Source organism: Camellia sinensis, chromosome 2 (genome assembly GCF_055761805.1).
Source record: "Camellia sinensis isolate YWXY chromosome 2, ASM5576180v1, whole genome shotgun sequence".
Taxonomy (NCBI): domain Eukaryota; kingdom Viridiplantae; phylum Streptophyta; class Magnoliopsida; order Ericales; family Theaceae; genus Camellia; species Camellia sinensis.
This window is the reverse complement of record NC_138962.1, coordinates 181640893-181664366: the sequence shown is the minus strand read 5'-3', so window position 1 is coordinate 181664366 and position 23474 is coordinate 181640893. Positions and strand designations below refer to the sequence as shown.

The window sequence follows — 23474 nt, the reverse complement described above, 5'->3', positions numbered from 1 at the left end:
ACAAATGCTTCAAGTTTGTCAAGGTTGGCATGGGGAAGGGGAACTTACGCAACCTCATTATCTTTCATTGCCAAGAACAAGAACTTCAGTCCTCGTTGCCTAGCAGTGCCATTGTCAGAATGAGTAGCTGGTGCCTGTGTTGCAGGAGTGACCCTCCCCTCAGTGACTAAGAAGCACGGACATGGACACATATGTGGACATGGACGTTGACACGGGACACAGTGATTTCAAAAAAATGGGGACAGGGACATAGTTATGGACACGGACACGGGGGGGACACAATAGTAAAATATATTTTTTATTTGCTCTATAGATTAAGATTACATCCACAAACAATCAAAATTGAAAAAAAAAAACCCCTCACTTTGAATTTAGCTCTTACTGTTTATATCTTCTTTTTTTTTTTATAGATGATCTATTAAGTATTTAAATCTAAACAAACAATTTTAAACATTCAACATCGAACATCTATCAAAAGCACTAGGGGGGGGGGGGGGGTTGGGGGAACTAGTTGGCCTATCCCCAATGTGTTCCCACCATGTCCCTGGCATGTTCCCGATGTGTTCCCTGAAAACAAATTAATTAAATGAAGGCATACGTTTATGCCCCCATATCCGACACCGCTATGACACTTGTTTTGAAGTGTCCGTGCTTCTAGGTCAGTGATGACTTTGCTATAGTCAAATCATGATTATTCTTAGTATGAACTTCTTGGGTAATGTTGTACGAATCCTGAGAATCCAAACACCTATTATGTAACTCATGAGTTGAATCTCCCCTTTCCTCCATCACGGCGTCACATTCTTTTTTCTCATTTTATCGTTATGTTTTAGAAGTTTATTTTGTTCAAACTTTGAATTTGTTTAATGTGTGTCCCCTTAAGTGTCTGAATCATGTCTGAATCAATTTATTAAAAAACAATAGGACACAAAGAGTTTGACTCTTAGTTGAAAGTGCTCGGCAAGTGTTAGTGTTTGACTTGGACAAGCCACCTTACTAGTAAAAGTCAAGTTGCCTCATCCAGTACTCATCCCACACGGTAATGAATCAAGGGAACTGCAAAACCCTCAAGACATGCCATCAAAGAGGCTCTAAAGGAAAGCAGTTATTGCTTGAAAGCCTCATTAATGGAATAAGGTGTGTACATCCGTGACATTACCTAGTCATATTTGAATTGGCAAGCAACCCTATAAGGGTTATATATGTTACATGGACTTTTCTAAATGTATGAAGTACCTTTGTCGAATGCTCGATACTTGGGCAAGGGTATATGTGTGTTGAATATTCACCTGGCAAGCATATTTAGTAATATGAATTAACAATAAAACTAAGCATAAAATGTCTTATGATACTTGTGAACACTATTTTACTGGAACAAGAATCTCTTCTCCCCTATTTTGGCTATCTATATTTCCTTGCAATGTATTCTTAAACTTGTAAATAAAATTTGCAGGGAGATTGGGAGCCCTAATCCTGGTGGTTTATCTGATAGAAGTGGCTTGAATAGAAGATTTGATTCACCTGAAGAAAGCACCTATGACTCTTCGTTTCGTTTTCCAACCGGGCATGATGGTGTTGGTTCTGTTGTTTCTGAAGGTATTGGATCTTGTAATTTGTGAAAGATGTGCATGGAGTTCTATGAAGTCTGACACAATTTGTTGCAATTTAAAGGGGACCCTGGCATAGAAGATTTTCAAATTATTGGTGAAGCTAAACCAGGAGGTGTACTTCTAGGATGTGGATATCCTGTGCGTGGAACTTCTCTTTGCGTATTCCAGGTAAATTATTTTGTTTCATTCACATGAAAAATTGACAGTGTTTAATCAATTCTCCATAAATTAAGGTTAACTACTTTTTCATCAAAAATATTTTATTGCATGTCAGTGGGTTCGTCATCTTCAAGATGGCACAAGGCAGTACATTGAGGGTAAGTATTGAATGACCTTTTTTTTATTTTTTATTTTAATTTTTTTTTAATTTACACTACGACTACGACTAAAAGGAAAAAATCATTTATAATATTTTCGCTTAAATTTGTTTCGTTCTCTTTCCCTTTTGGGTTCAGGAGCCACAAATCCAGAATATGTAGTCACTGCTGATGATGTTGATAAACTTATTGCTGTTGAGTGTATACCAATGGATGACCAAGGCCACCAGGTTTTCTATGACCTTTGTTTTAAAGATGTTGTCTTGTGGTATAATTTTCCTTGTTTCCACCATATATTTTCTCTGAACTGAAACTGAGGTTAAAAGTCATGTTTAATGTCATTGATTGACATGGAAAACTCATGCGACCTGCACAGAACAAAAATGGTATAGATTCTGAAGAATTACATTTAGCTTGTTTGTTTTCATTTTTCAAAAAACATTTTTCAGAAAATTCTACTTTCTTATTTTCCGTGTTTTTTTGTTTTTATTGATTTTTTTTAATATTTTAAGCAATTTTTTAACTTTTTAGACACACCTAACATAAATATACCTAAAAAGTAAAAAAATTGTAAAAAAAATCTTTTAAAAATTTACTAAATACCAAAAATACAAGAATAATACAAGAATTCAGTACATTTTTTGTATTTTTATGTATTTATTAAAATTTTAAAATATTTTTTCACAAATTTTTTACTTTTTAGATACATCTAAGTAAGGTGCATCTAAAAAAGTAAAAACAATGTTTAAAATTTTAAAAATATTCACTAAAAACAAAAAAATACGAAATATTCACTAAAAACAAAAAAACACGAAAACCAAAAAACTCAGTTTTCAAAAAACTCAAACCAAACACACTGATTAGTTTCGGTTTCATATTGAGTCTCTAAGTATTGGTGCATAATTAATTTTCCATATTCTCTAATGTTGTGTGGTGGATGGTTATTGAAATTCCTAACAAGGGAAGTAAAATTTACTAGTAGTTTTGCGTTTAGTTGATGCAACAAGTGTTACCAGTGTTATATACGGAATGCGAAAAGCAAACCGCGGTGATGAGGTGGGGCAATGGCTTCATCGAAGCAAGGGAAATACTAAGGTTTTTCTTAATTTTTTTTTTAAATAGGAAATTTTTTTAAAAAAAAATAGATAAAAACTCTCTAATTCAGAAAAGCATGGTGCATCCAACATCCCAAATACAATAATATCAATTGACATTGTAAAAGGTTTATGATTTCTTTTCTATTCCGCAATATTGTCAACTTGGATTTGATTGTATTTAGGAAATTCCGAAAAAAAGAAAGCAAATGCACTTAAACTAACCAATAAAAACAGAAGTCCCAAAGAAAATTGAAACGACAAAAATCCCTAAGAAAAATATTATGAAAAAAAAAATCATAGTTGAGTTTTTATTTTTATTTTTTATAATTAAAAATAAAAAACGAAAATCTCAAAGAAAAAAATGGTTATAGTGAAATCTTGGGCTATTTTCTTTGTCTCTCTTTTCCTGACTATAGTAAAAAAAAATTGGCCTATTTTGTTTGTTTTCATCTTCAATGTTTAGTCAAGAGAAAACGTAGGAAGAGGAAAGAAACGGAGAAAGTTAAAGTGTGACAAATAGAGAGGGATAACACTGATGCATGGCTAGCTAGGAAGAATAAAATAAAGGAAATCGTTGGGCGCTTCTATTTGCACAACACAGTTTGTCTCTTTTCATACACAATTTTTGATTTTTTGATTTTACTCAATTCACACCACTTAATCTCCATACTACTTTCATCTTGAACCGTCTTACCCTAACAATAATCCTAACCCATCAGCCTCCACCACCATTCACTGCCAAGGCAGCCGGCGCCCCTCCCTTTTGTGACCTCCTCCCCAGCCCCTTCCTTTCCTGTTGCCCCTCCCCTCCTCTGCCACCCCTTCCTTGGCCCCTCGTTCGCTAGTCCCTCCCCAACCCCCTTCCCCGCACTAGCCTAGCCCCCTTTCCTCCACCACCCATCCCAATAGAGGTGTTCATAGGTTGAATCAAGTTGGGTTCAACAAATACCCGTCACCTGAATCGATGCCCTGGCTTGAACAGGGTGTCATCTAATTTCAGCTAAAAACATGTTCGAAACTAGGCATAGATGGGTTGGCAAAAAGTCAGTCAGAGGTCGAAACGGACCACTGATTGTCTTCCCTAATCTTTAAATAGCCAAGCTCGAAACCATTCGGCATCTTCAAGAACAAACAAAGCCTCTTCACGATGCAACATCATGTTTTAGGAATTTGAGAGGGGGCAGGTGAAGGGGTTGATCTGATTGTCATCATGATGGGGCTGTTCTAATCATTGGCATTGCATCTATTCTTTCTTTGTTGTTGTTGTTTGATCTTATCATTGCCGTCTGATCTGATCATCTGTGTAGTCATCATAATCTCACCATGGCGTCATTTCGAACTTCGAAAGGGCTTTCAGTGAGGGGCAAAAGGAGATTGGAGAGGGGCAGAGGGATCGAAGAGGGAAGGGGCTGCTGCATATGGCTTGAAAATTAGAATGTGAGAGAGAGATTAGACAGAGATGTGAGTGTTTATTAGGACTCTTCGAAATGGCTGAATAGTTGATACTTTTTTTACTATAAAATTGTGGATCCTTCTCATTTTTGCTAATGATATTTGGCCAACCTTTTTTTATTAATCTATTATCTTCTCTTCAGAAGGCATAGTTGAACCTTATCTGTAATCTCCATATTTAATATGCTAAAGGCATGTGGAACTCTTATTTGTATATTAAATTTGGTTGGTTGGGTTTCGACAGGTCAATTTGTATCAAAATTGCTGCCAACCATTCAACATAGTGAAATCAACCGTTCAATGCCAGGTCGGACTGGGTCTGTTAGATGGGTCGGGTTTCACAGATCCTTGAACAACCTTGCTCCCCAGTCCCTCTCCTTGTCGCCCCTTCCTAGCTCTTTTCATTCCTTCACAACACTCTCCCCTTTACCGTCATCTCTCCCTAGCCCCCTTTCCTCCTTTGCCACCCTTCCCTGACCAACACCACCACACTGGGCCGCGTAAAGAGAGAGAGAGAGAGTTGTCGAATAAGTGATGGAGTGGTGGCAGAGGAGGTAATTGTAAGTTTTCTGAAGAATCTGTATATTCAATTGTGTAAATTTACAAAGAGTTCATCAGTTTTTATAGTCCCAAATCTATGACTGAAAAAGGAAATACTAACTAATTCCTATTTACACAATCATGCCATATATACACAACATGCCACATATATAATATATTCTTATACCCCCGCTCAAACTCAATGTGTTTTAGCAGAAAATATTGAGAGTTTGCTAAAAAAAAACTGAAATCGAGCGGTAGTGTGAGTCTTGGTGAAGAAGTCCGCAAGTTGCAAAGCTGAGGAGACGAAAGGAAACGAGATAGAACCAGACTGCAGATGTTGTCGGACAAAGTGACAATCAATCTCAATGTGTTTCGTCCATTCGTGGAAGACAATATTGTGGGTAATCTGAATAGCACAGCGGTTGTCACAATAGAGAGAGATCGGAGAAGACTGAGGTACACCTAAATCAAAGAGAAGACAACGAAGCCAAACAAGCTTAGCAATAACATGAGCCATAGCACGTTACTTAGCTTCGGTAGTAGAGCGAGCAACAACAGGTTGTTTCTTGCTTTTCTAAGAGATTAAGGAATCGCCAAGAAACATACAAAACTAGAGGTGGACTTGTGATCATTAACATTACTAGCCCAATTGGAATCAACATAGGCCACCAAGTCTAAAGAGGAAGTAGAGGAAAATAGTAAGCGCTGAAAGATGGTATCCCGGAGATAGCGAAGAATGCGAACCAAAGCAGCCCAATGGGTAGAGCGAGGAGTAGAAACGTACTGACTAACCACATGAACAGCATAAGCAAGATCAGGACGAATGACAGTCAAATAAACTAAACAATCCACAAGCTCGTGATAGAAAGTGGAATCATACAGAGGGACACCATCAGTAGAGTTGAGCTTCACATTAAGCTCAATAAGGGTATCAGAAACTTTAGTATCAGTAAGACTGGCACGGTGAATAACCTTATTAGCATACTTGGCTTGAGACAGAAAATAGCCCTTTGGAGAAGAGGCAACCTCAATACCAAGAAAATATCGCAATGGATCCAGATCCTTCATTTCGAAGGTGTGGAAGAGATGTTGCTTGACTTCAAAGATAGCAGAAGAGTCAGAGGCAGTGATGATCATATCATCTACATAGAGTAAGAGAGTAACAAAACCAGCCGAGGTATGTCTCAGAAACAAAGCAAAGTCAGAAGCAGAAGGATGAAACCTAAGCTTGGTAACAACAATCTAAAAGCGATCATACCAAACACGAGGAGATTGCTTCAAACCATACAGAGCATGTCTAAGATGACAAACTTGCCCAAAGGAGTGGAGAAGGCCAGGGGGAGGACGCATGTAGATCTCCTCAGTGAGATGACCGTTAAGAAAAGCGCATTCTTAATGTCCATCTAGAGAGGCCAATTTTGAACAGCAACAATAGAAATCAAAGCACGGACAATAGTCATCTTGGCAACAGGGGCAAATGTCTCATCATAATCAAAACCATATTCCTGCGTGAAACCCTTAGTAACTAAGCGAGCTTTGTATCGCTCGAGAGAACCATCACAATGAGTCTTGACTTTATAGACCCATTTGCAACCAACCAGATTCTTGCCAGCAGGTAAAGGAACCAACTCCCAAGTGTTAGTCTTCTGCAAGACAAACAACTCATCCTCCATAGCTTGAACCTAATTAGGATCTTGACAGGCCTCCATGTAAGATTGAGGTTCTGAAAAAAAATGAATAACAGACAAAAAAGTACAATAGGAAGCAAAAAAACATGTATTAGACCAACCTAACTTGTTTGGAGGACGATGCTCACGAGTAGGATATCGGTGTGCAATAGGATCAGAGTCGTCAGAAGCAGGAGGATCAGCAGCATAAACTAACAACGGTAGAGGAGGAGCCTTGCGGCGAGAATAAACTAACAACGAAGGAGGAGAAGAAGCAGAAGGAGAAGCAACCAGAGGTGAAGCAAGAGGAGAAGATGGAACAAGGTCAGGAGAAACAGTGGAGATAAACTCATCAGACGGGATCTCAAAGGGAAATGGATTAATATGAACCAAATCCTCTTTGGAAACTGAGGCGGTGAGAGGAGGAAGCGGAAAGTAAGATAGACATTCAAGAACGGCGAGATGGCAGGAGACATAAAGGCGACGGGAAACAGGGTCATAACAGCGATAACCTTTCTGAGTGAGACTATAATCCAAAAAGACGCATAGGATAGACTGGACACTAAGTTTGGTCCTATCTTTACGGGGTAAAAGGACAAAACAAACAGACCCAAACACACGAAGAAGGGAGTAATTAGGAAGTTGGGAAAATAGAGCCTTATAAGGAGACCAACTAGAAAGAAGGGGGGCAAGCATACGGTTGAGAAGAAAAGCAGTAGTAAGAACTGTCTCACCCCAAAACGGAGCCGGAACGGAGGTAAAGAGAAGGAGAGACCTATTTGTCTCAAGAAGATGACGGTGTTTACGCTTAGCTCGACCATTTTGGGCAAGTGTATCAGTACAAGAAGTTTGGTGAATAGCACCCAATTTGGCCAAGTATTCACAAAATTTAGTTTTAAAGCATTCCCCACCCAAGTCAGACCGCAACAATTTAATAGTAGACCCAAACTGTGTAGTGACCATAGACTAGAAAGTAAGGTATATCAGGTAAAAGTCAGACTTGTGAGTCATAAGATAAACCCAAGTGTAAGGGGTGCAGCCATCAATAAAATATACATAGTATGCAGAACCCCTTTTGGTGAGAACAGGGGAAGAGCCCCAAACATCCGTATGAACTAAAGAAAATGGTGTATCAGATATAGAAGTACTTTTATGAAAAGGTAAGGCTGTCATTTTGGCAAGTTTACATCCCCCGACATTCAGTAAGTTCACTAGGAGACCGTAAGTGATCAACAGACAAATGCTCTAATCTAGAATGCCACAAGTAGAAAGAACTAGACAGAGAATCCAACTGAAAAGAGGAAAATGCAGTCTGAGAGGTTACCATAGCCAGATACAAGCTCTCCACAACATAGAGGCCTCTAACTCTACGACCGGTCCCAATCTGCTGTTTAGACATCCGATCTTGCATAGAACAGATAGAACAAGAAAAGGTAACATCAAAACCAGAGGCATCAAGCTGACTGATAGATGGTAAACTGACAGATAACTGAGGAACATATAAGACAGATGGGATAGAGACAACAGATATAGCAAATGGTAGGACAGACCCAACAGATATGACTGACATACTAGACCCATTAACATCATTGACAGTAACAGGAAGGGGAAAAAGAGTACAATTTTGAAGTAAGGAGAGATGAAGAGTTATATGATGAGACGCACCAGAGTCAAAAATCCAAACAGACAAAGAGATACTTGAAGAAGACCCAAGCAAACCTGAATGAAGAGAGAAAACAATGGAGGCAGACGGGGATGGCTGGGAGGTAGACAATATATGCTGAAACTGACTAATCAGTGTATGTTGAAGCTGACTAATCTGAACAGTTCAAAAAAGCCAAGTAAGGATCAGGAACCGGAGCAGATGCAGTAGAACCGACGGGAGGTTGAACGGTACACAGAGGAGGAGCACATAACTTGATTGGAAATTGCTGAGAAGATGAGGCAGACACAGGTGAAGTAGACAGACATCCCTTCTTGGGACAATGATACTTTCAATGACCCCTCTGATGGTAAAAGGCACACTCATCAGAAGCTAGAGGCATTATGGTAACCAGAAAACTGAAAAGTTCAAGTGCAATCAAACAAAATAGCCAAACCAAGGGTTCAAGTGTAATAATCACAATCTAAGGTGTCAAACTATAATAATAAAGAACTTATTTAGTTCAAACAAGAATAAAAGAGAACTGGGTCAACCAAATGTAGAACCAGGTCGTGACTTCGAATCACATACAGAGAGAGGTCACAAACTAGGTCATGACTTCGAACCATATACAGCGAGATGTCACAATCAGTCGACTTCAAACCACATACACAGAGAGACAAGAGTCGAAGCCGATCGAGAGGAACAACGGCAGACAACCATTTGATCGTGTGAATCGAAGTAGGAGAGAGCCAGGGATGCAACGAGATGAGCTAGACGCAACTCATGAACTAGAACCAGAACTTCCACCAGAATAATCGCGAATTAAGAGAGAATAAGCCCAATTAATTCGTGATTCAGAAACTAGAGAAAGAGTTGGTGAATCAAGCAGCTAGGGTTTCAAACATGGCTCTGATACCATGTAAGTTAACTGAAGAATCTATATATTCAATTGTGTAAATTTACAAAGAGTTCATCTGTTTATATAGCCCTAAATTTATGATTGAAAAAAGAAATACTAACTAATTTCTATTTACACAATCATGCCATATATACACAACATGCCATATATACAATATATTCTCATAGCAATTTTCAGTGATCCAAGGAGGGGGTGGCTGCTTAGGGTTTCAGGTAGAAGATGATGGGTGCGTGAGAATAGAAGATGAGGGTATTTTGGATTTTTGCTTGAGGGATACAATCATAACTAAGGTTTTAAAAAGCGGTCGCAACCGTTACGTAACGCCGTTACGTAACGGTTTTGGCGGTTACCGCCACCCGTTACGGCCGCTTTTGCAGTGTGATTGAGATTCACAGGTGTGTCGGCCGTAGCGGCTCCTGTAGCGGCCGTAACGTTTACGGCACCGTTACGTAACGGTTCCAAACTGTTTCTTCTAAAAAAACACACAAAAAAAAGCTGAAAATGGGGGAAGAGGGATAGAGAGAAGAGGGAAGATAAAGAGAGAAAATGGAGGAGCATGAGATAGAGAGAGAAGAGGGAAGATGAAGAACATGTTATTGATTTGTTGAAACTATAAGACCTATGCTATTCTAATCAGCTGCTATCACTAAACCATTTTGTTTGTGTGTGTCTATCTATATATTGTTTGAAAATAATAATAATAATAAGTGTGGTCATTATCTATTTGGCTTGGTTAAAATATGTATATATATATATTTAGGCTCTTATTTATTCTCTTACTTTTGTCATTGTTTATCTTATATATAATAGTTAGTGATTGATTTTTTGTATAATATGAAGTCATTAATTATTAAAATAAAATGTAAAAAATTCAGTTTATAGTGATTTAAAAATATGAAATATATTAGATCATACTTAAAATTTATAAAAATTGATTAATATTTATTTTTAACCCAATAAATATGATCATGGAAAAAATATATGCGTATCGGTAAGTTTTTTTTCAAATTTTGCGAAAAATAAAAAAATTCACGGTTCCGATTACCGCAACCGTTACACTACGACCTTTACACCCCGCAACCGCAACCGCAACCGCAACCGCAACCGTGTCACCGCCACCGTTATGGCGACCGCAACCGCTTTTCAGAACCTTGATCATAACTAAAAAAATAAGTAAATGAAGAAATGATGTGAATTGAGAAGATATGCGGTGTGCAAATAGAAGCTCCCGAAACCCTCTCCTTTTGACGTTGAATGCAGACCAAAACCTCCAATTACCTCCCCCTTTATTTTGCAGGAGACGACACTCCAACAATCTCAAGGAAAATGTTTCATGAACAGAATTTTTTACAGAAGATCTATCCTAAATTATGTTGCACTGATACTTTTGAAATTATGAGCCACAATGGTGGGTTTTTGGTTTGAACAAACAAACAAACTCATTCGAAGATCCACATCATCCTGTATAAGAATTTTGTACGAAAGCTTTGTTTGTATAACATTACTCTTCATACAGTGTAGAAGCATTAGGTTGCCTCCCTCAATTTATTGCAGAGCCAAGAGACCTCAAACACTAGCAAAGAGACCTTTGGCCCCCTTTCCACTATAAGCACAGCACCCTTCTCCTCACCAAAGGTTTTCGAGATCGAAGGTGTTGGCCTCTAGTTGGATGATCTTCTTCGTAGTTCTGGAATCAGCCCTTCTTCTATTTGACTTCTTTCTGAACTTTGAACCTGTAAAGCTTATCCTTTAAGTTTATACTGAAGACAATGTCATAGCAGGTGAACTTTTGCCATGTGCCCATCCCCTTTCCTCTACCCCTGGCCCTATTCCAAGTAAAGAAGACAATCAAAAAGATGTATAATTCAAAATTTCCAGATGGTACCAAAAATAGATTAAAAAATGTTTCTTAACAGTTTCTGCAACCGGCCAATTATAGGTTGAGTTATGTGAAATCATATTGTTACCAAGAGGGTGTATGGGGAACATTTCATTAGAAGTGGAAAGAAAAAAGGAAAAGGAATTTATAAGATGACTGTGGAATGTTGATATATGTTCACTTTTTGAGGAATAGATCATGAGGCTCAATTGTGCTGTAAGGTATGATGCCGTTGGACTGCTGATAACGTGTAATATGATGGTTTGCATTCACCGGAGAGCAGGGTTGGCTGGACATCTAATTGATAACACAAAATAGTTTTGAACTCTTGGATGGGTTTTGCCAAGCTTCACCTTGTTTGAAAAAAGACATTGTTTAACAGTTAATGTACATTAGCTGTAATAGTCATGAGTATTCTGAAAGTATTGTTCGTGTAGTGGAATGCTATGTATAAGTATGACTACCTTCAGTTCTTAGTTCATTGTAATGAGGGTTATTCGATTATAATTTCTGATAAATAGAAGTTAGGAATTACAACAACATCACAAAGGAGTTCTAACAATTACTTATATTGGCTACTGTGTTCTTTCCATAACATTAGAGCTAACCTCATTTCGTGTCTTTTGAAGAGGTTTTACATTAGACATAACCTCATTTCATAACAGTAGAGGTCCCCCAAGAATATGTGATTTGCACCTGGACCACATCAAATTAATCATCGAGTCAAAATACCCGTATCCGCGTATTTATTGTCCTAAACGATTTTCCCATACTGACAATTTTCTGTTTTTACTAGTTTATTAGAATCTCTCTCTGCCTCTCTTCATATGTGGTTATCTAATTATCCATCTGTTTTTGCCAATCTCCAATATAGGACCTCCAACTTTTAAGGTTTATGTATTTTGAAACCATTGTGTTTGAAAAATGTTATAGAATTCAACAGTGCCAAATATAGTCACTCCATTGACCCCAAATTCATAGCTGTATTAATAAATTTCTTGTGGATTCATTCATTGTTTGCTGGAAATGGCACTTTTCAAATGTTATGTTCTTCAATGCAACTTTTTCTCTTCTTTTTTTGTGTGAGATTCTCTTTCGAAAGCATTGCTCTTATAAGAGGTGCAATTTTTCTTATGCATAGTGCATGAAAATTTTGGCTTCCTCAATCTTTGTGCTAATATATTCTTTATTATCAGGGGGAACTGGTGAAACGGTTTGCCAATGATCAAAACAAAATTACATGTGGTAAGTCCATGATTTGAATTGATGATTTATGAAATGTAATAGCCTTGAAAATCCTAAATCCTGAATTCCTGTGCATCACATGCATCTAGTTTTGAATTTCATTTGTCATTCTTTGCACTGTATTTCTATTTGGTTTTGGAACTAAGGTCTTGCTGTTACATGATGAAAGTTTGAACATTTTTATTTCTTTTGTTCATTTTATTTTGGCAATATCCTGTGAACTGTGAAATGTATAAGTTATTTAGTATTTACTAAAGGGGTATTTTAGTCATTACGTTACTTAGACTTTTCTCTTTAATTCTTTGTATAAGAGGGTTGCTATTTGCCCCCACCTTTTTACTTTCCCCCCCCCCCCCCCCCCCCAAAAAAAAAAAAAAAAAAAAAAAAAATTCTTTGAACCCCCACCTAGCAAAATAAAGTCTCTCGATTTTCTCTTTAAACCTCCACCTTAATACCAACTACACCCCTAACTCCAAATTGAAGCCCAAACCCAAACCCAAACCCTAATCCCATCCCCACCAACGCCGTCCAACCTAGCACTGGCGTCGGCATCCCTCGAAGTCCCAGCCCTGCACGTTGCCATCTTTCCCCCACTTCACTTTTGCAACTCCAACCAGCGACCCCCGCCAAAATCAGACCCACAAAATCAAAATCCTAAAGGAACTCCGGCCAGCCACCACTGCCACTTCATTTCTGCAACTCTGCCCTTCTCTCCTCCCCTTCTTCTTCTTCTTCCCCCAAAACCCTAATAGTCGAACAAATCCTTTATGTTCAACACTATACTACCGAACCAAAAGGATTTATTCAACATTGTGTTGCCGAACATTCAAGATTCGTTCAGTACTGTATTGCCGAACCCACTCCACTATTGTGGCCTCCCCATCCATTGCGAGAGAGAGAAAGAGAGAGGTGAAAACCTAGGGGTTTGGAAGAAGAAGAATAAGAGGGAGAAGAAACAGCGACAAAACCCATGATTGGCGATGGCCTTTGCTTTGGAGATCAAACCCAAAGCCGAACCAAAACCACCAGCCCCTCCTCTTCCGCTGCCCTGGTCTATCATCATCGTTGAAGTCCGATCTCTCTCTCTCTCTCTCTCTCTCTCTCACATACTGCAAGTGATAGTGGGTTGTGGGGTTAGGGTTTGAAGGGAAGGGGTGGAGAGGCGGCATCAGAGAAGGAAAGGGACTAACCGGAGGTGGTGGTGAAAGGGGGATGGTGATGGCCAGCGGTGGTAGTGACTGTTGGAGGTGATGGGGATGGGATTAGGGTTAGGGTTAGAAGATTAAGGATGAGAGTAAAAGTGGAATTTTAGGTTGGGATAAAATTGGAATTAAAAAAGAAATGGAGGAGGTGGGGTTCTAAGAAGAAAGGATAGGGGTTAATAGCAATGCTCTTGTATAAACATGTGATTATTTTGTGGTTAATACAATACAATTTTTCTTAGTATAATTTATTTTGTGTTTTCAAGAAGCCCTTAATATTTCATCTACTGTTTGTTACCTATACTGTCATGCATTTAGCAGCACCAGAAAACATGTTTCTTCGAACACCATTTTTAGTTATAGTTGTGCCAGTTGCCTTGTAAGTTTCTGTGCCAAAAGAAAATTTAACTGAGATGTTGCTGTAGATGGATCCTTCATTTTGCATTATTCGTTGATAATTATTTAATTTTTTCGGTACATATTCCTTGGTAATTATAATTATAATTATGACGTACACTTCTTTTTTTTCATTTGTTCCTGTCCTTTATCTATTTGGATTTTATTCTCTCATAAAGTTTCCATTAAAACTCTTTTATCTTTTAGACCCAGATATGCAATTGGAGATTGACACACATATCTCTAAAGGTCAAGCCACATTTAGCGTTCTACTGCTGGTAGGTTCAATTCAGCTTTTACATTTGGATACGTGGCTTTGAAGTGAATGGATTTCTTCTTTCATATTCTTTTTTCATGTTCAATGTCATAGCCATCTCATTACTATTAATGGGACAGTTTGTGCTTGGTCATAACAATTGAAAGATAATTTGGAACATGGTTTTATTTCTTTAGTTTAGAGTTCCAAGGATTTAGGATTTATAATTTAAATGGAAAGTTTAAAAAACAAGAACTCTGTCTCTCTGTCTCTGTCTCTCTCTCTCATATTTCACATATCTCACAGTCAGTATTCTTCTTCATGTTACAATCCTGTTTTAATTACTTTCTTTGTCTCTATCTAGTTATCCTTTGTTTTTTTGTTTGTATAAATATTATTTCTATGGTTATTCTCAACTCATACATGGCTGAAATTCAACAGGAATTAAATGGTATTTTCTAAAGTTTGTTGCTTCTGTCAATAATGATAAATATATAATAAAAATAAGTAGAGAAAGATTTAATTAAATGGAAGGATTTTTTTTTTGTAATGAAAACATCTATTTGATTCGTTGGCCTAGATACTCCATTGATGAAGATTTAGATCTCATAGATTTGACATGTTAATGGATGACTCAGGAAAGAAAATAATCAACATGATAAATCCTATGAGCTATGAAGCACAAACACTTAAAAATAGACACCGTAGAGGTTCAGACACGGGGACACATGTCCCTTTAATTTTATTATTTTTTTGCAGGGGACACGGTAGGGACACGCCAATATACTGATTTATATATAGATATATAGAATTAATGTTAGTTTTTATTAATTTTGATTGTTTGGTAACAAAATATTAATCTACATAGCAAATATATATAAAAATAAATAATAAAAAAATTTATGTCTCCTGCCGTGTTCGTGTCCCTATTTTTTTTAAATCACTGTGTCCCATATCCGTATCCATATATGTCCGTGCTTCATAGCCTATGAGCAACGAACAAGGAAAGACAACTATTAATGAAAAATGGACCAAGCATAAAAAAGTGAAGGATAACTTGCATTTATTATCTGGTTTCAATTAGTGTTTCAGTTTTCTTCGGATAATTATATTGGTCAATATGTTTTATTAGTTGAGACATTTTATTATTATTTGTATTTTTCAAAAGAAGTAGACTAAGAAAAAAGAGTTTGGTGGGAAATTTGATGGAGAAGTTTAACTAGGCCCTTTTGAGGGGACGTAACTTAAATGGGGTGAAAAAATATTTTCTTGAAGTATTTTAATCCTCTCTGCACACCTGATTTGGTTGAGATTAAATGGTTGCTGCAATTTGGCTGACTGAAAAGTGTGATGGTTTGGAGGGGCTTACTCCTGTGCACACACATACAGAGATCCATGCCCACACTCGCACCTTTTTTACCACCTTTTTTTTCCTTTAATTTTTTTTGTTTTTTGTTTTTGTCCTGAACAATGTGTCCTTCATTCCATGCAAATGTGATCTATAAAACTTTAATTATTTTTTTCTCATTTTTCTAAGATAATTATTATTTTTTTACATGCTATTGATGGAATCTTTTCTTGATTATGCAAATCTTGTTGTTTGACTCAAATTTAAAAAGTGAGGTTCTAAAAGAGATTATTTTAACCAACTTTCTGGTGTTCAATAATTGTGAGACATTTTGCCTTGATATATTCAACAGATGGATTCTTCTGAGAATTGGGAGCCATCAACTCTCATTTTGAAACGATCGAACTACCAAATTGAGCTCAACAAAACACAAGTTGTTGTAATTGCTGAGAAATTCTCAAAGGACTTATCTGTATGTATTTTTACTTTTATGTGTTACCTTGAAAAGAAAATTCTGAAGGCCTTGTTGAGATTTAAGGATTTATTCAGTAGGCTGCCTGGAACTATTAAGAGTTGTGCTGATTGTTTAAAATTTATATTAGTCAACTTGTTTGACATTCTAGTTTTGATATAAGGTCATCCTTAAATGCTTGTAGTAATATACAACTGTGTCATATTAATTTTGAAAAGACTAACAATTGATTTCTTGTGGCTATTTATGTATTATATATATATATATTGTATAAAACATTTTTGTTGCTTAGTTGTAATTAAATGTCTACATTATACTAGCACTTAAACTATTAAGCACATATGCATAGTAAATTCTCATTACAAGAGTAACAATTCATCATCAACAACACGTCTTTTTACTCCTCAATCCTCAGAAACCCAAATTGAAAGATTTATCAAAAAATTGCAATCCTTTAATTCCTAGGAGATAAGTCAAAATATGAGATATGCATAGATGTTATTTATAAATTTTTCTTCACTTGTTAGCTTTTCTTTCTTTCTTTCTTTCTTTGGGATTCATATGTTTGAGTGGTCTCATCCTGATTGGAATTGCAACCATATCTTGACCGGAATGAGGTTCTGAACAAGATTCTTGCTTCGAAGTTTGAATTGTAGAATTGTGGTCCTAGAGTGGAAGTTGGGGTTGGGGTTGGTGTTGTGCCTTGTGGAACAACACCCATGCTGTGAGGCCCCGTGGGGGTGTATCCCGAGCCTTTTCCAATTATTTGAGACGTTCATATTGTCTGGTTTGTTGAGTATATTATTCATAAAAAATAAAAAATAAAAAATCAAGTTAATCGGACATACGTAACCCCATGATTAGCCCTAATTATTTTTAAAAAATTATCATACTTACACCAACTGTTTATTTTTGTTTAAAACAAATGTGATCTTATTATGGGGTTACAAATGTCCAATTGATATGATTTTTTTTTTTATGTATAATATATTCGACAAACCTTATAACATGAACGGTTCGAATCATGAAAATAGGCTCGAGACACGCCCCGACGGGCCTCATGACACGTGTGCTATGCCATAAGGCACAACACCTACCCTAATTACCCTAGAGTGGAAACTGCACGCCTACTAGGAGTTTCTTTCAACTAAGCTTCATTGTTCCTTTCTCTAGAAAGATTCCCAAAACTAGTGTAGTTTTTTTAAGTTATGTATCCTGCCTAAGTTAATTCCTTCTTTTTATATGTTTTCTAATATTGATGATGTCTTCTTCAAAAAAATAAATTATTGCTCTTTCCGCTTGATTCTAACCAAAAACTTCCTAATAAGAAAAACAAAGAACTTAAATTTTTTAGCATCAATTTGTGTTTGCTTTCCTTAATTATATTCATAGTTATTAGGGAAGCCTTTGATTATTGACTATTCAATTTCAAACCGCGTGCTTTATTTTCTCCAAAATTTAAGAAATCCATGGTTTGCATTTATTATGTAAAGATTATGTTAATTGATGACAATAATTATATCTTTCCTATTTTGAAAAAAATTAAAATAAAAAATTCCTAACCAAGTATTCTACTCTTTCTATATTTATGTACATGTATATCTATACTACATTTTGTCTTTCCTTTTTAACTCTTTCTTCTTTCTTTCTTTTCCTTTCCTTTCGGGTCTTTTTTTTTTTTTTTTTGTTTCCCTTTTGTAGTGAAGGGAGGAGGATTGGAGTTAATGCTTGAAGTTGCATATGGTTATGTTTCAAAGATTTCTCCTAGGAATGATTTTTTTCTTTTTGGCCAATAGGTAGGAGAGTAATTACAAATCAGCAATGCTAGGTATCATGAAAAATCTTTCATGAAAATAATCATGAAAGTTTTGTGACTTTTGGATTGCACTTAGAATAAAGCACCACATATTAATCAAGGTAATCCAAAGATCATAAATCTTTCATGATCATTTTCATGAAATTTTTTTCATAATTCCTAACTTTTCTCATTACAAATATGAGAAATATTTACATTATCAAACAAACTACTAGCTTACAATAGCTAGAAAGTCAACAAGCCTGACACAACTAATATACCAAGCCTAAGCCCAACAACCACTACTAACTACAAACAATCCCCATTATGGGGGAGAAATAAACCACACCACCAGAAATGGTATTAAACTCCTCTCTATAGGAGTTGAACCCAAGATCTCATACCACAAAGGGTGTTTACACAACCACTAGGCCAAATGCTCCTGGTTCTCCTAGGAATGATTGACTTATGAGTTTTGAGTAAGTCTACGTACACTTGCAACTTACAAGTTTACTCACAAATAAACCAAAAGCTGATGTGGCACTGCCACTTCAGCAAAACCAGGCTCCCCAATTTATAAAACCACATTTCGTCTCTCCAAGACCTGGTTGAGATACAACTCCGGCCACACAGCCTCACCGGTAGTCTCCTTTGTTCCTCTCAAAAGGCAATAATGTGTCATCAGCCAAGTTGATGCAAATTCTCAAGTCTTGCTACCAGTTTGAAAGGGTTGTACAAATGCTATACTTAGCCCACATGTTCAAAAAAACTTGAACAAAATTATAATTTGGATTGATAAAAAACTATCAAAGCCAGTTAACCATTACAAACCACACCAACACAAACCACAAGCAGCAACAAAACATATGGAGAATGTCACATCCCAATCTCCGAAGATATTTTGAAATCCTTAAATTGTTAAATCAAAATAAATTTTCCATATCAAAAGTTTTTAAAACCCTAGAAACTGTTAAATCAGATAGCTTATTTGTCCTTTTTTCTCGTCGATATTCCATCCTCTTCCAGGCTGTAGTTGGTTGTGGTTATTGGTTCCTCGAGATAGAGCTCTCAAAAGGCTGAGGGACAAGAGAGACTACATAGACAGAAATTGAGGGACAAGAAGGAGAGTTTCGTTTTTTCAGAGAGGGGAGGAGGGAAAGATACAGACGGTTTGGAGGAGATAGACCGTAAGAGTTCTCTGGTTTCTAACTAAGATGGAGATGAAGGCTATTTTTTACCAAAAAAAAGTTGTGGGGCCTGATTTTGCTGATGTGGCAGCACCACATTAGCTTTCGGTATATTTGTGAGTATTGGAGTCCTTAAGTTTCGTAAATTAGCCTTACAAAGCTGGCCAACTACTTTATATAGCTAAAAGAAAGTTTTAAGCTATGAAGCACGGATACTTCAAAAAGGGTGACGTATCCGTATCGGATACTTATCGGATACCGATACTCCTCGGATACTCGCGGATACGTATCGGATACTTCTTAATTAATTTTTTATTAATTTTGAAGTATCGGATACTTAATTTTGAAGTATCGGATACTTGAAGTTACATATTACTTATAATATTTTGTTTAGTTCTTTGATAAGAGGAATATAGTGAGAGTTAAAGTAATAGAATTTGTCAAATTGATGTATCCTTGTTGTCTCTCTCACTTCTCTCTCGCTTTCTCACTCTCTCACGTTTCTTCTCTCTGCTCTCATTCTTTTTTTGGTGTTGGCATGTAAGGATGATGTTTAATTTGCATTTGCTTTTGCTTTTGCTTTTGCTTTTAGTTTTGGATGTTTTATGAATGTTTGAGCACTTTTAGGTTAATAGGAATCCCTCTTTTTATTTATTAATTTACTTTAAGTTTTATTTTCATACATATTACATTATTAAAATTATAATTTTCTTTTTTTTTACGAATGTATCCCCGCTGTACCTGTATCATACTTTTTCAAATTTTGACATATCGCCATATCCACATCCCCATATCACCATATCCGTATCCGTGCTTCTTAGGTTATCATTGATGACTTAAAAAAGTATATTTGCTGAAATTTTTATTTAAGAATGGTTTTTTGGCTTTAGCTAAGGTCTGTGATATTCACTGATGAAGGGGAACAAGTTGAAGCTATTGACCTTGAAGACTCTTAGTTTTATAGGAATTTTTCTTCTTTATCAAGTTATCTTTTGCTTTAGGTTTTATTTTTATGCATACTGCATTACTAAAAATTGTTAAAATAATATTTTTTACGAACGTATCCCCGCCGTACCCGTATCCTAATTTTTCAAATTTTGTCGTATCGCCGTATCCGTATCGTATCGTATCGTATCCATATCCCGTATCCGTATCCGTGCTTCCTAGGTTTTAAGACTTGTGACACCAACAACCAAAAAAGTAGTCACACCTTCTAAAGCTTATATACATATTTATCTGTGAGATACCATCTTTTGACAACATTGTGAGAATTTCTCTAAGATTTGATAAATATTTCCACATGAATATTTCTCAAGGGTATTCCCTATTGGCAGTTTTTAATTTATTAAACTTTGACTTTCTCAAAAAAATATTTTTTTAAAATCCACATGAAGTCACATTATTAAACACAGTATTTCGTAATGTTATCTCACATATTTGATTTTGCAGATCAAAATTCCTGTTGGGCTCTCAACTCAATTTGTTTTAACATGTTCAAATGGCTCTTCACATCCGTTAAGCACACATAATGATGTTCGGTAATGATCTAATTTCATGCACTTAGCTGTCTTTATATTTATTTTAGTCTCAGAATTCATCTTTTTCTCATATTTTGTGTCATTGTGGAGTTGCAACTTTCCATGCTCTCCAAGATTTAAATAAATGAAAAGGAAAACTACCAATAACTCGTTATGTCGACTGTATAAGTAAATTAAACAAATAGGAATGTAAACCTCTGAATAAATAAAGATGTACATTTCTATTTCATTGTACTCTTCTTGTCCCTTTATTAGCCCTTTATCATGTGAGTGCAGTTGCATATTTTGGTAAGGTCTTTCAGTTGTGTCAGTAGGGGAAAAAAAAAGAAAGAGAAAAATAAATAAGAGGGATTTTGTTATCAATTTGATTTCGCAGCTCCAATTCTGCAGTATCAAGCCATAGAAGACTGAGAGAAGCTTTTGAGGGACCTAAAACAGGCTTTCTAGCCCTGAAAGTCATTCTACAAATGATCTGGGTACTCATTGATCTCACCCAAATATGCATAGTACAAGTTGATCTCTGTATTTTGTTTTTGCTTTTTCCTTGTCATTATTTGCTTTGTATGTTGATGCTTCATGATCTTCTTCCCATGAACTTCCTTTGAAGTCCATTAAACTCCCTGCTTCCCTGATAGCTTGAGGTCATTCACTTTCTCCTTCCTAAGTTTGTTCTGTGACCAAGACTGCAATCCAGCCTTTAACCCTTTCAGTGTCAAAGCAAAGCAAAACCTTGATCGTGCTTTCGTGAATTTACCATACAATCAGCACAAAACCTTATTTCTATCTGCTTCTTCCTGAATGATTTTCTCCTCTAAATGGAAATTCTTTTACCATACCTTCTAGGTTTTGATGAGTTACATCAAGGAATCTTTTCCATTCTTAAAATCTTAGTACAGCATGTTTGATACTGCCTTTGTTCCCCCATTTTTAATGGCCACTATGATGTGTTTTGGATGCCTAATAAACTTGGAAGCTTTCTATTTGGCTATGTAACTGTTATTTCTATCTCAGAAGCAACAGTCTTTTGGTTAAACTGTGGAGGAAAAATAAAAAAATAAAAAAAAATTATTGGAATACCAAGATGTTGTGCCCTCTCCTTATGTTCAATGATGTCTGATGTGGCATTATTCTTTCTTTTGCAGAATGCGTGATACTCTTGTTTTGACTATGAGAATGTTCCAAAGCAAGGTATTTTTTTCAGCATAATACCTAAGATATCTTCTATACTTCCCAAAGTGAACACACTTTTCTTGTTTATTATTCACAATCATTTGTTCCCTATAGTCATGAGTATATGCAATTTAGCATCCCGTAATGTGCTTGAAAATTTGGCATTGTTTCTCCAGGATTGAATGTTAAGTTCCATGTCGAATGTTATCAACAATTAGGGTCCATTTGGGTAATTGTAGATATCAAATAAAGGGATTTGAAGTTAAATGGATAAAAAAAACACTGAAAGAAGATAAGTTGAGATAGAAGATACATACATTTTAGTAGGATCCTTAGGCAGTGTTTGGTTCAGTGGAATGTAGTGAAATGGAATGATCATTCCATCAAAATGTCCATTCCCATGTTTGGTTGACTAAAAAAATAATGAAAACTATATGCAAATAGAATCATCATTCACCATTAATGGAATGACTATTCCAATAACCATTCAATTTCATCTTATTCCAATGAACCAAATAGAACATAGCTAGAAGGAGAATCCTTTATGGTGATTTCAAATCCATCAAGATTAAGTTATTTAACTCAATCTTGAAATTTATAAGTAAACTATCATATCTAAATTTAAGTGATAGCCCTTGAATGATTAAAGTTAAATCCTTGATTTGAAATCCGCATCTATCCTAATGGACCCTCAGTCTCTGGTATATCAAGATACTTAAGATGCCATCAACAAATTTGCTTGTGTGTTTGGATCATGAACGTAGATCGGAATATAATTTAGTTCAAAGGAAGGTGAGGTGATAGTATGTTGAGTCGCCAATTATCCTAAAATCTTACATTGTTAGGAAATGGGCTCAACAATTTATGTCGATTCAATGTAGTCCACTCTATAAAAGGTTTACAATAAATGTCAATATAGTCGAGACTCAAACCCTTGATTCAACATTTTATATCTCAATCAGTTCATGTCTTTTCTATTATTATGGGACAAAGATAATGTGAATTAGAACATACAATATCATTTTGTTGAGATAGTACCTTTGTTATTTTCAGTCGGATTTAGTAGATATATCAAACTTTCTAGCTTTCATTTATCTTTTTCATTATTTTTGTTGGGATTAGTTCAATATCATTTTCTTTTTTCTTTTTTCTTTTTTTTAAACTTTTGGACAGGCATTGGATGAAAGGAGGAAAGGAAAGGCGTAAACCATCTTTATCAATTAAGCACACCATGTTTATACTCATTAGTCATTCTTTGTAGAAAGTAAAGAAAGAAAAAAACAATAAATCTGCATAAGGTTTATAGAGTAATCTTAATAGAAAAGAGGGAAAAACATTCATATAATTATCTGTCTTTTTTTTTTTTTTTTTAATTCTCTTTTATTTTAATGTAGTTGTAATTATGAAGTCATCTTTAGACCATGGATAAAAAAGTTGTATTAGCTCTTAATAATTTCTGTAAAATTTTTGTTGCGGATGATTAATCTACCTATCTCTCTACTCGGTTTTTGTATTGTTAATTTGTTAAAAGGCTGAATTAATGTGACGAACACATGGTTTGTTTGGTTGCTTTAAAATTTTTCATTAAACTTTCTCATGATAAGAAATTTTCATTGACATCATGTTGTTTACAATATTAATCACTCTGTTTGGTATCAGTTTTCAGAAGATTTTACTTTTTCATTTCTTGTATTTTTTTGTTTTTATTGAATTTTTTTAATATTTTAAGTAATTTT

General features: G+C 35.8%; 1 protein-coding gene across 31 annotated transcripts in view; it reads left to right on the top strand.

Annotated features, from left to right (window-relative positions):
* LOC114323204 (uncharacterized) overlaps positions 1–23222 on the top strand; it is a 59175-nt gene extending 35953 nt beyond the window's left edge. For 10 of the 31 annotated variants that reach the window (XM_028270748.2, XM_082916305.1, XM_028270747.2 and 7 more), the window contains 11 exons: positions 1454–1596; positions 1672–1778; positions 1885–1927; positions 2066–2157; positions 12326–12374; positions 14180–14250; positions 15929–16048; positions 20480–20568; positions 20945–21044; positions 21711–21756; positions 22912–23222. In XM_028270748.2, the coding sequence (XP_028126549.2) occupies positions 1454–1596; positions 1672–1778; positions 1885–1927; positions 2066–2157; positions 12326–12374; positions 14180–14250; positions 15929–16048; positions 20480–20568; positions 20945–21044; positions 21711–21719 (823 nt within the window). In that variant the 3' untranslated portion in view covers positions 21720–21756; positions 22912–23222. Of the gene's footprint in view, positions 1–1453; positions 1597–1671; positions 1779–1884; positions 1928–2065; positions 2158–12325; positions 12375–14179; positions 14251–15928; positions 19222–20197; positions 20569–20944; positions 21045–21710; positions 21757–22911 lie in introns of all 31 variants that reach the window. The other 21 variants (XM_082916300.1, XM_082916301.1, XM_082916302.1 and 18 more) reach the window with 6 other exon arrangements.
* Positions 23223–23474: the final 252 nt, after the last annotated feature.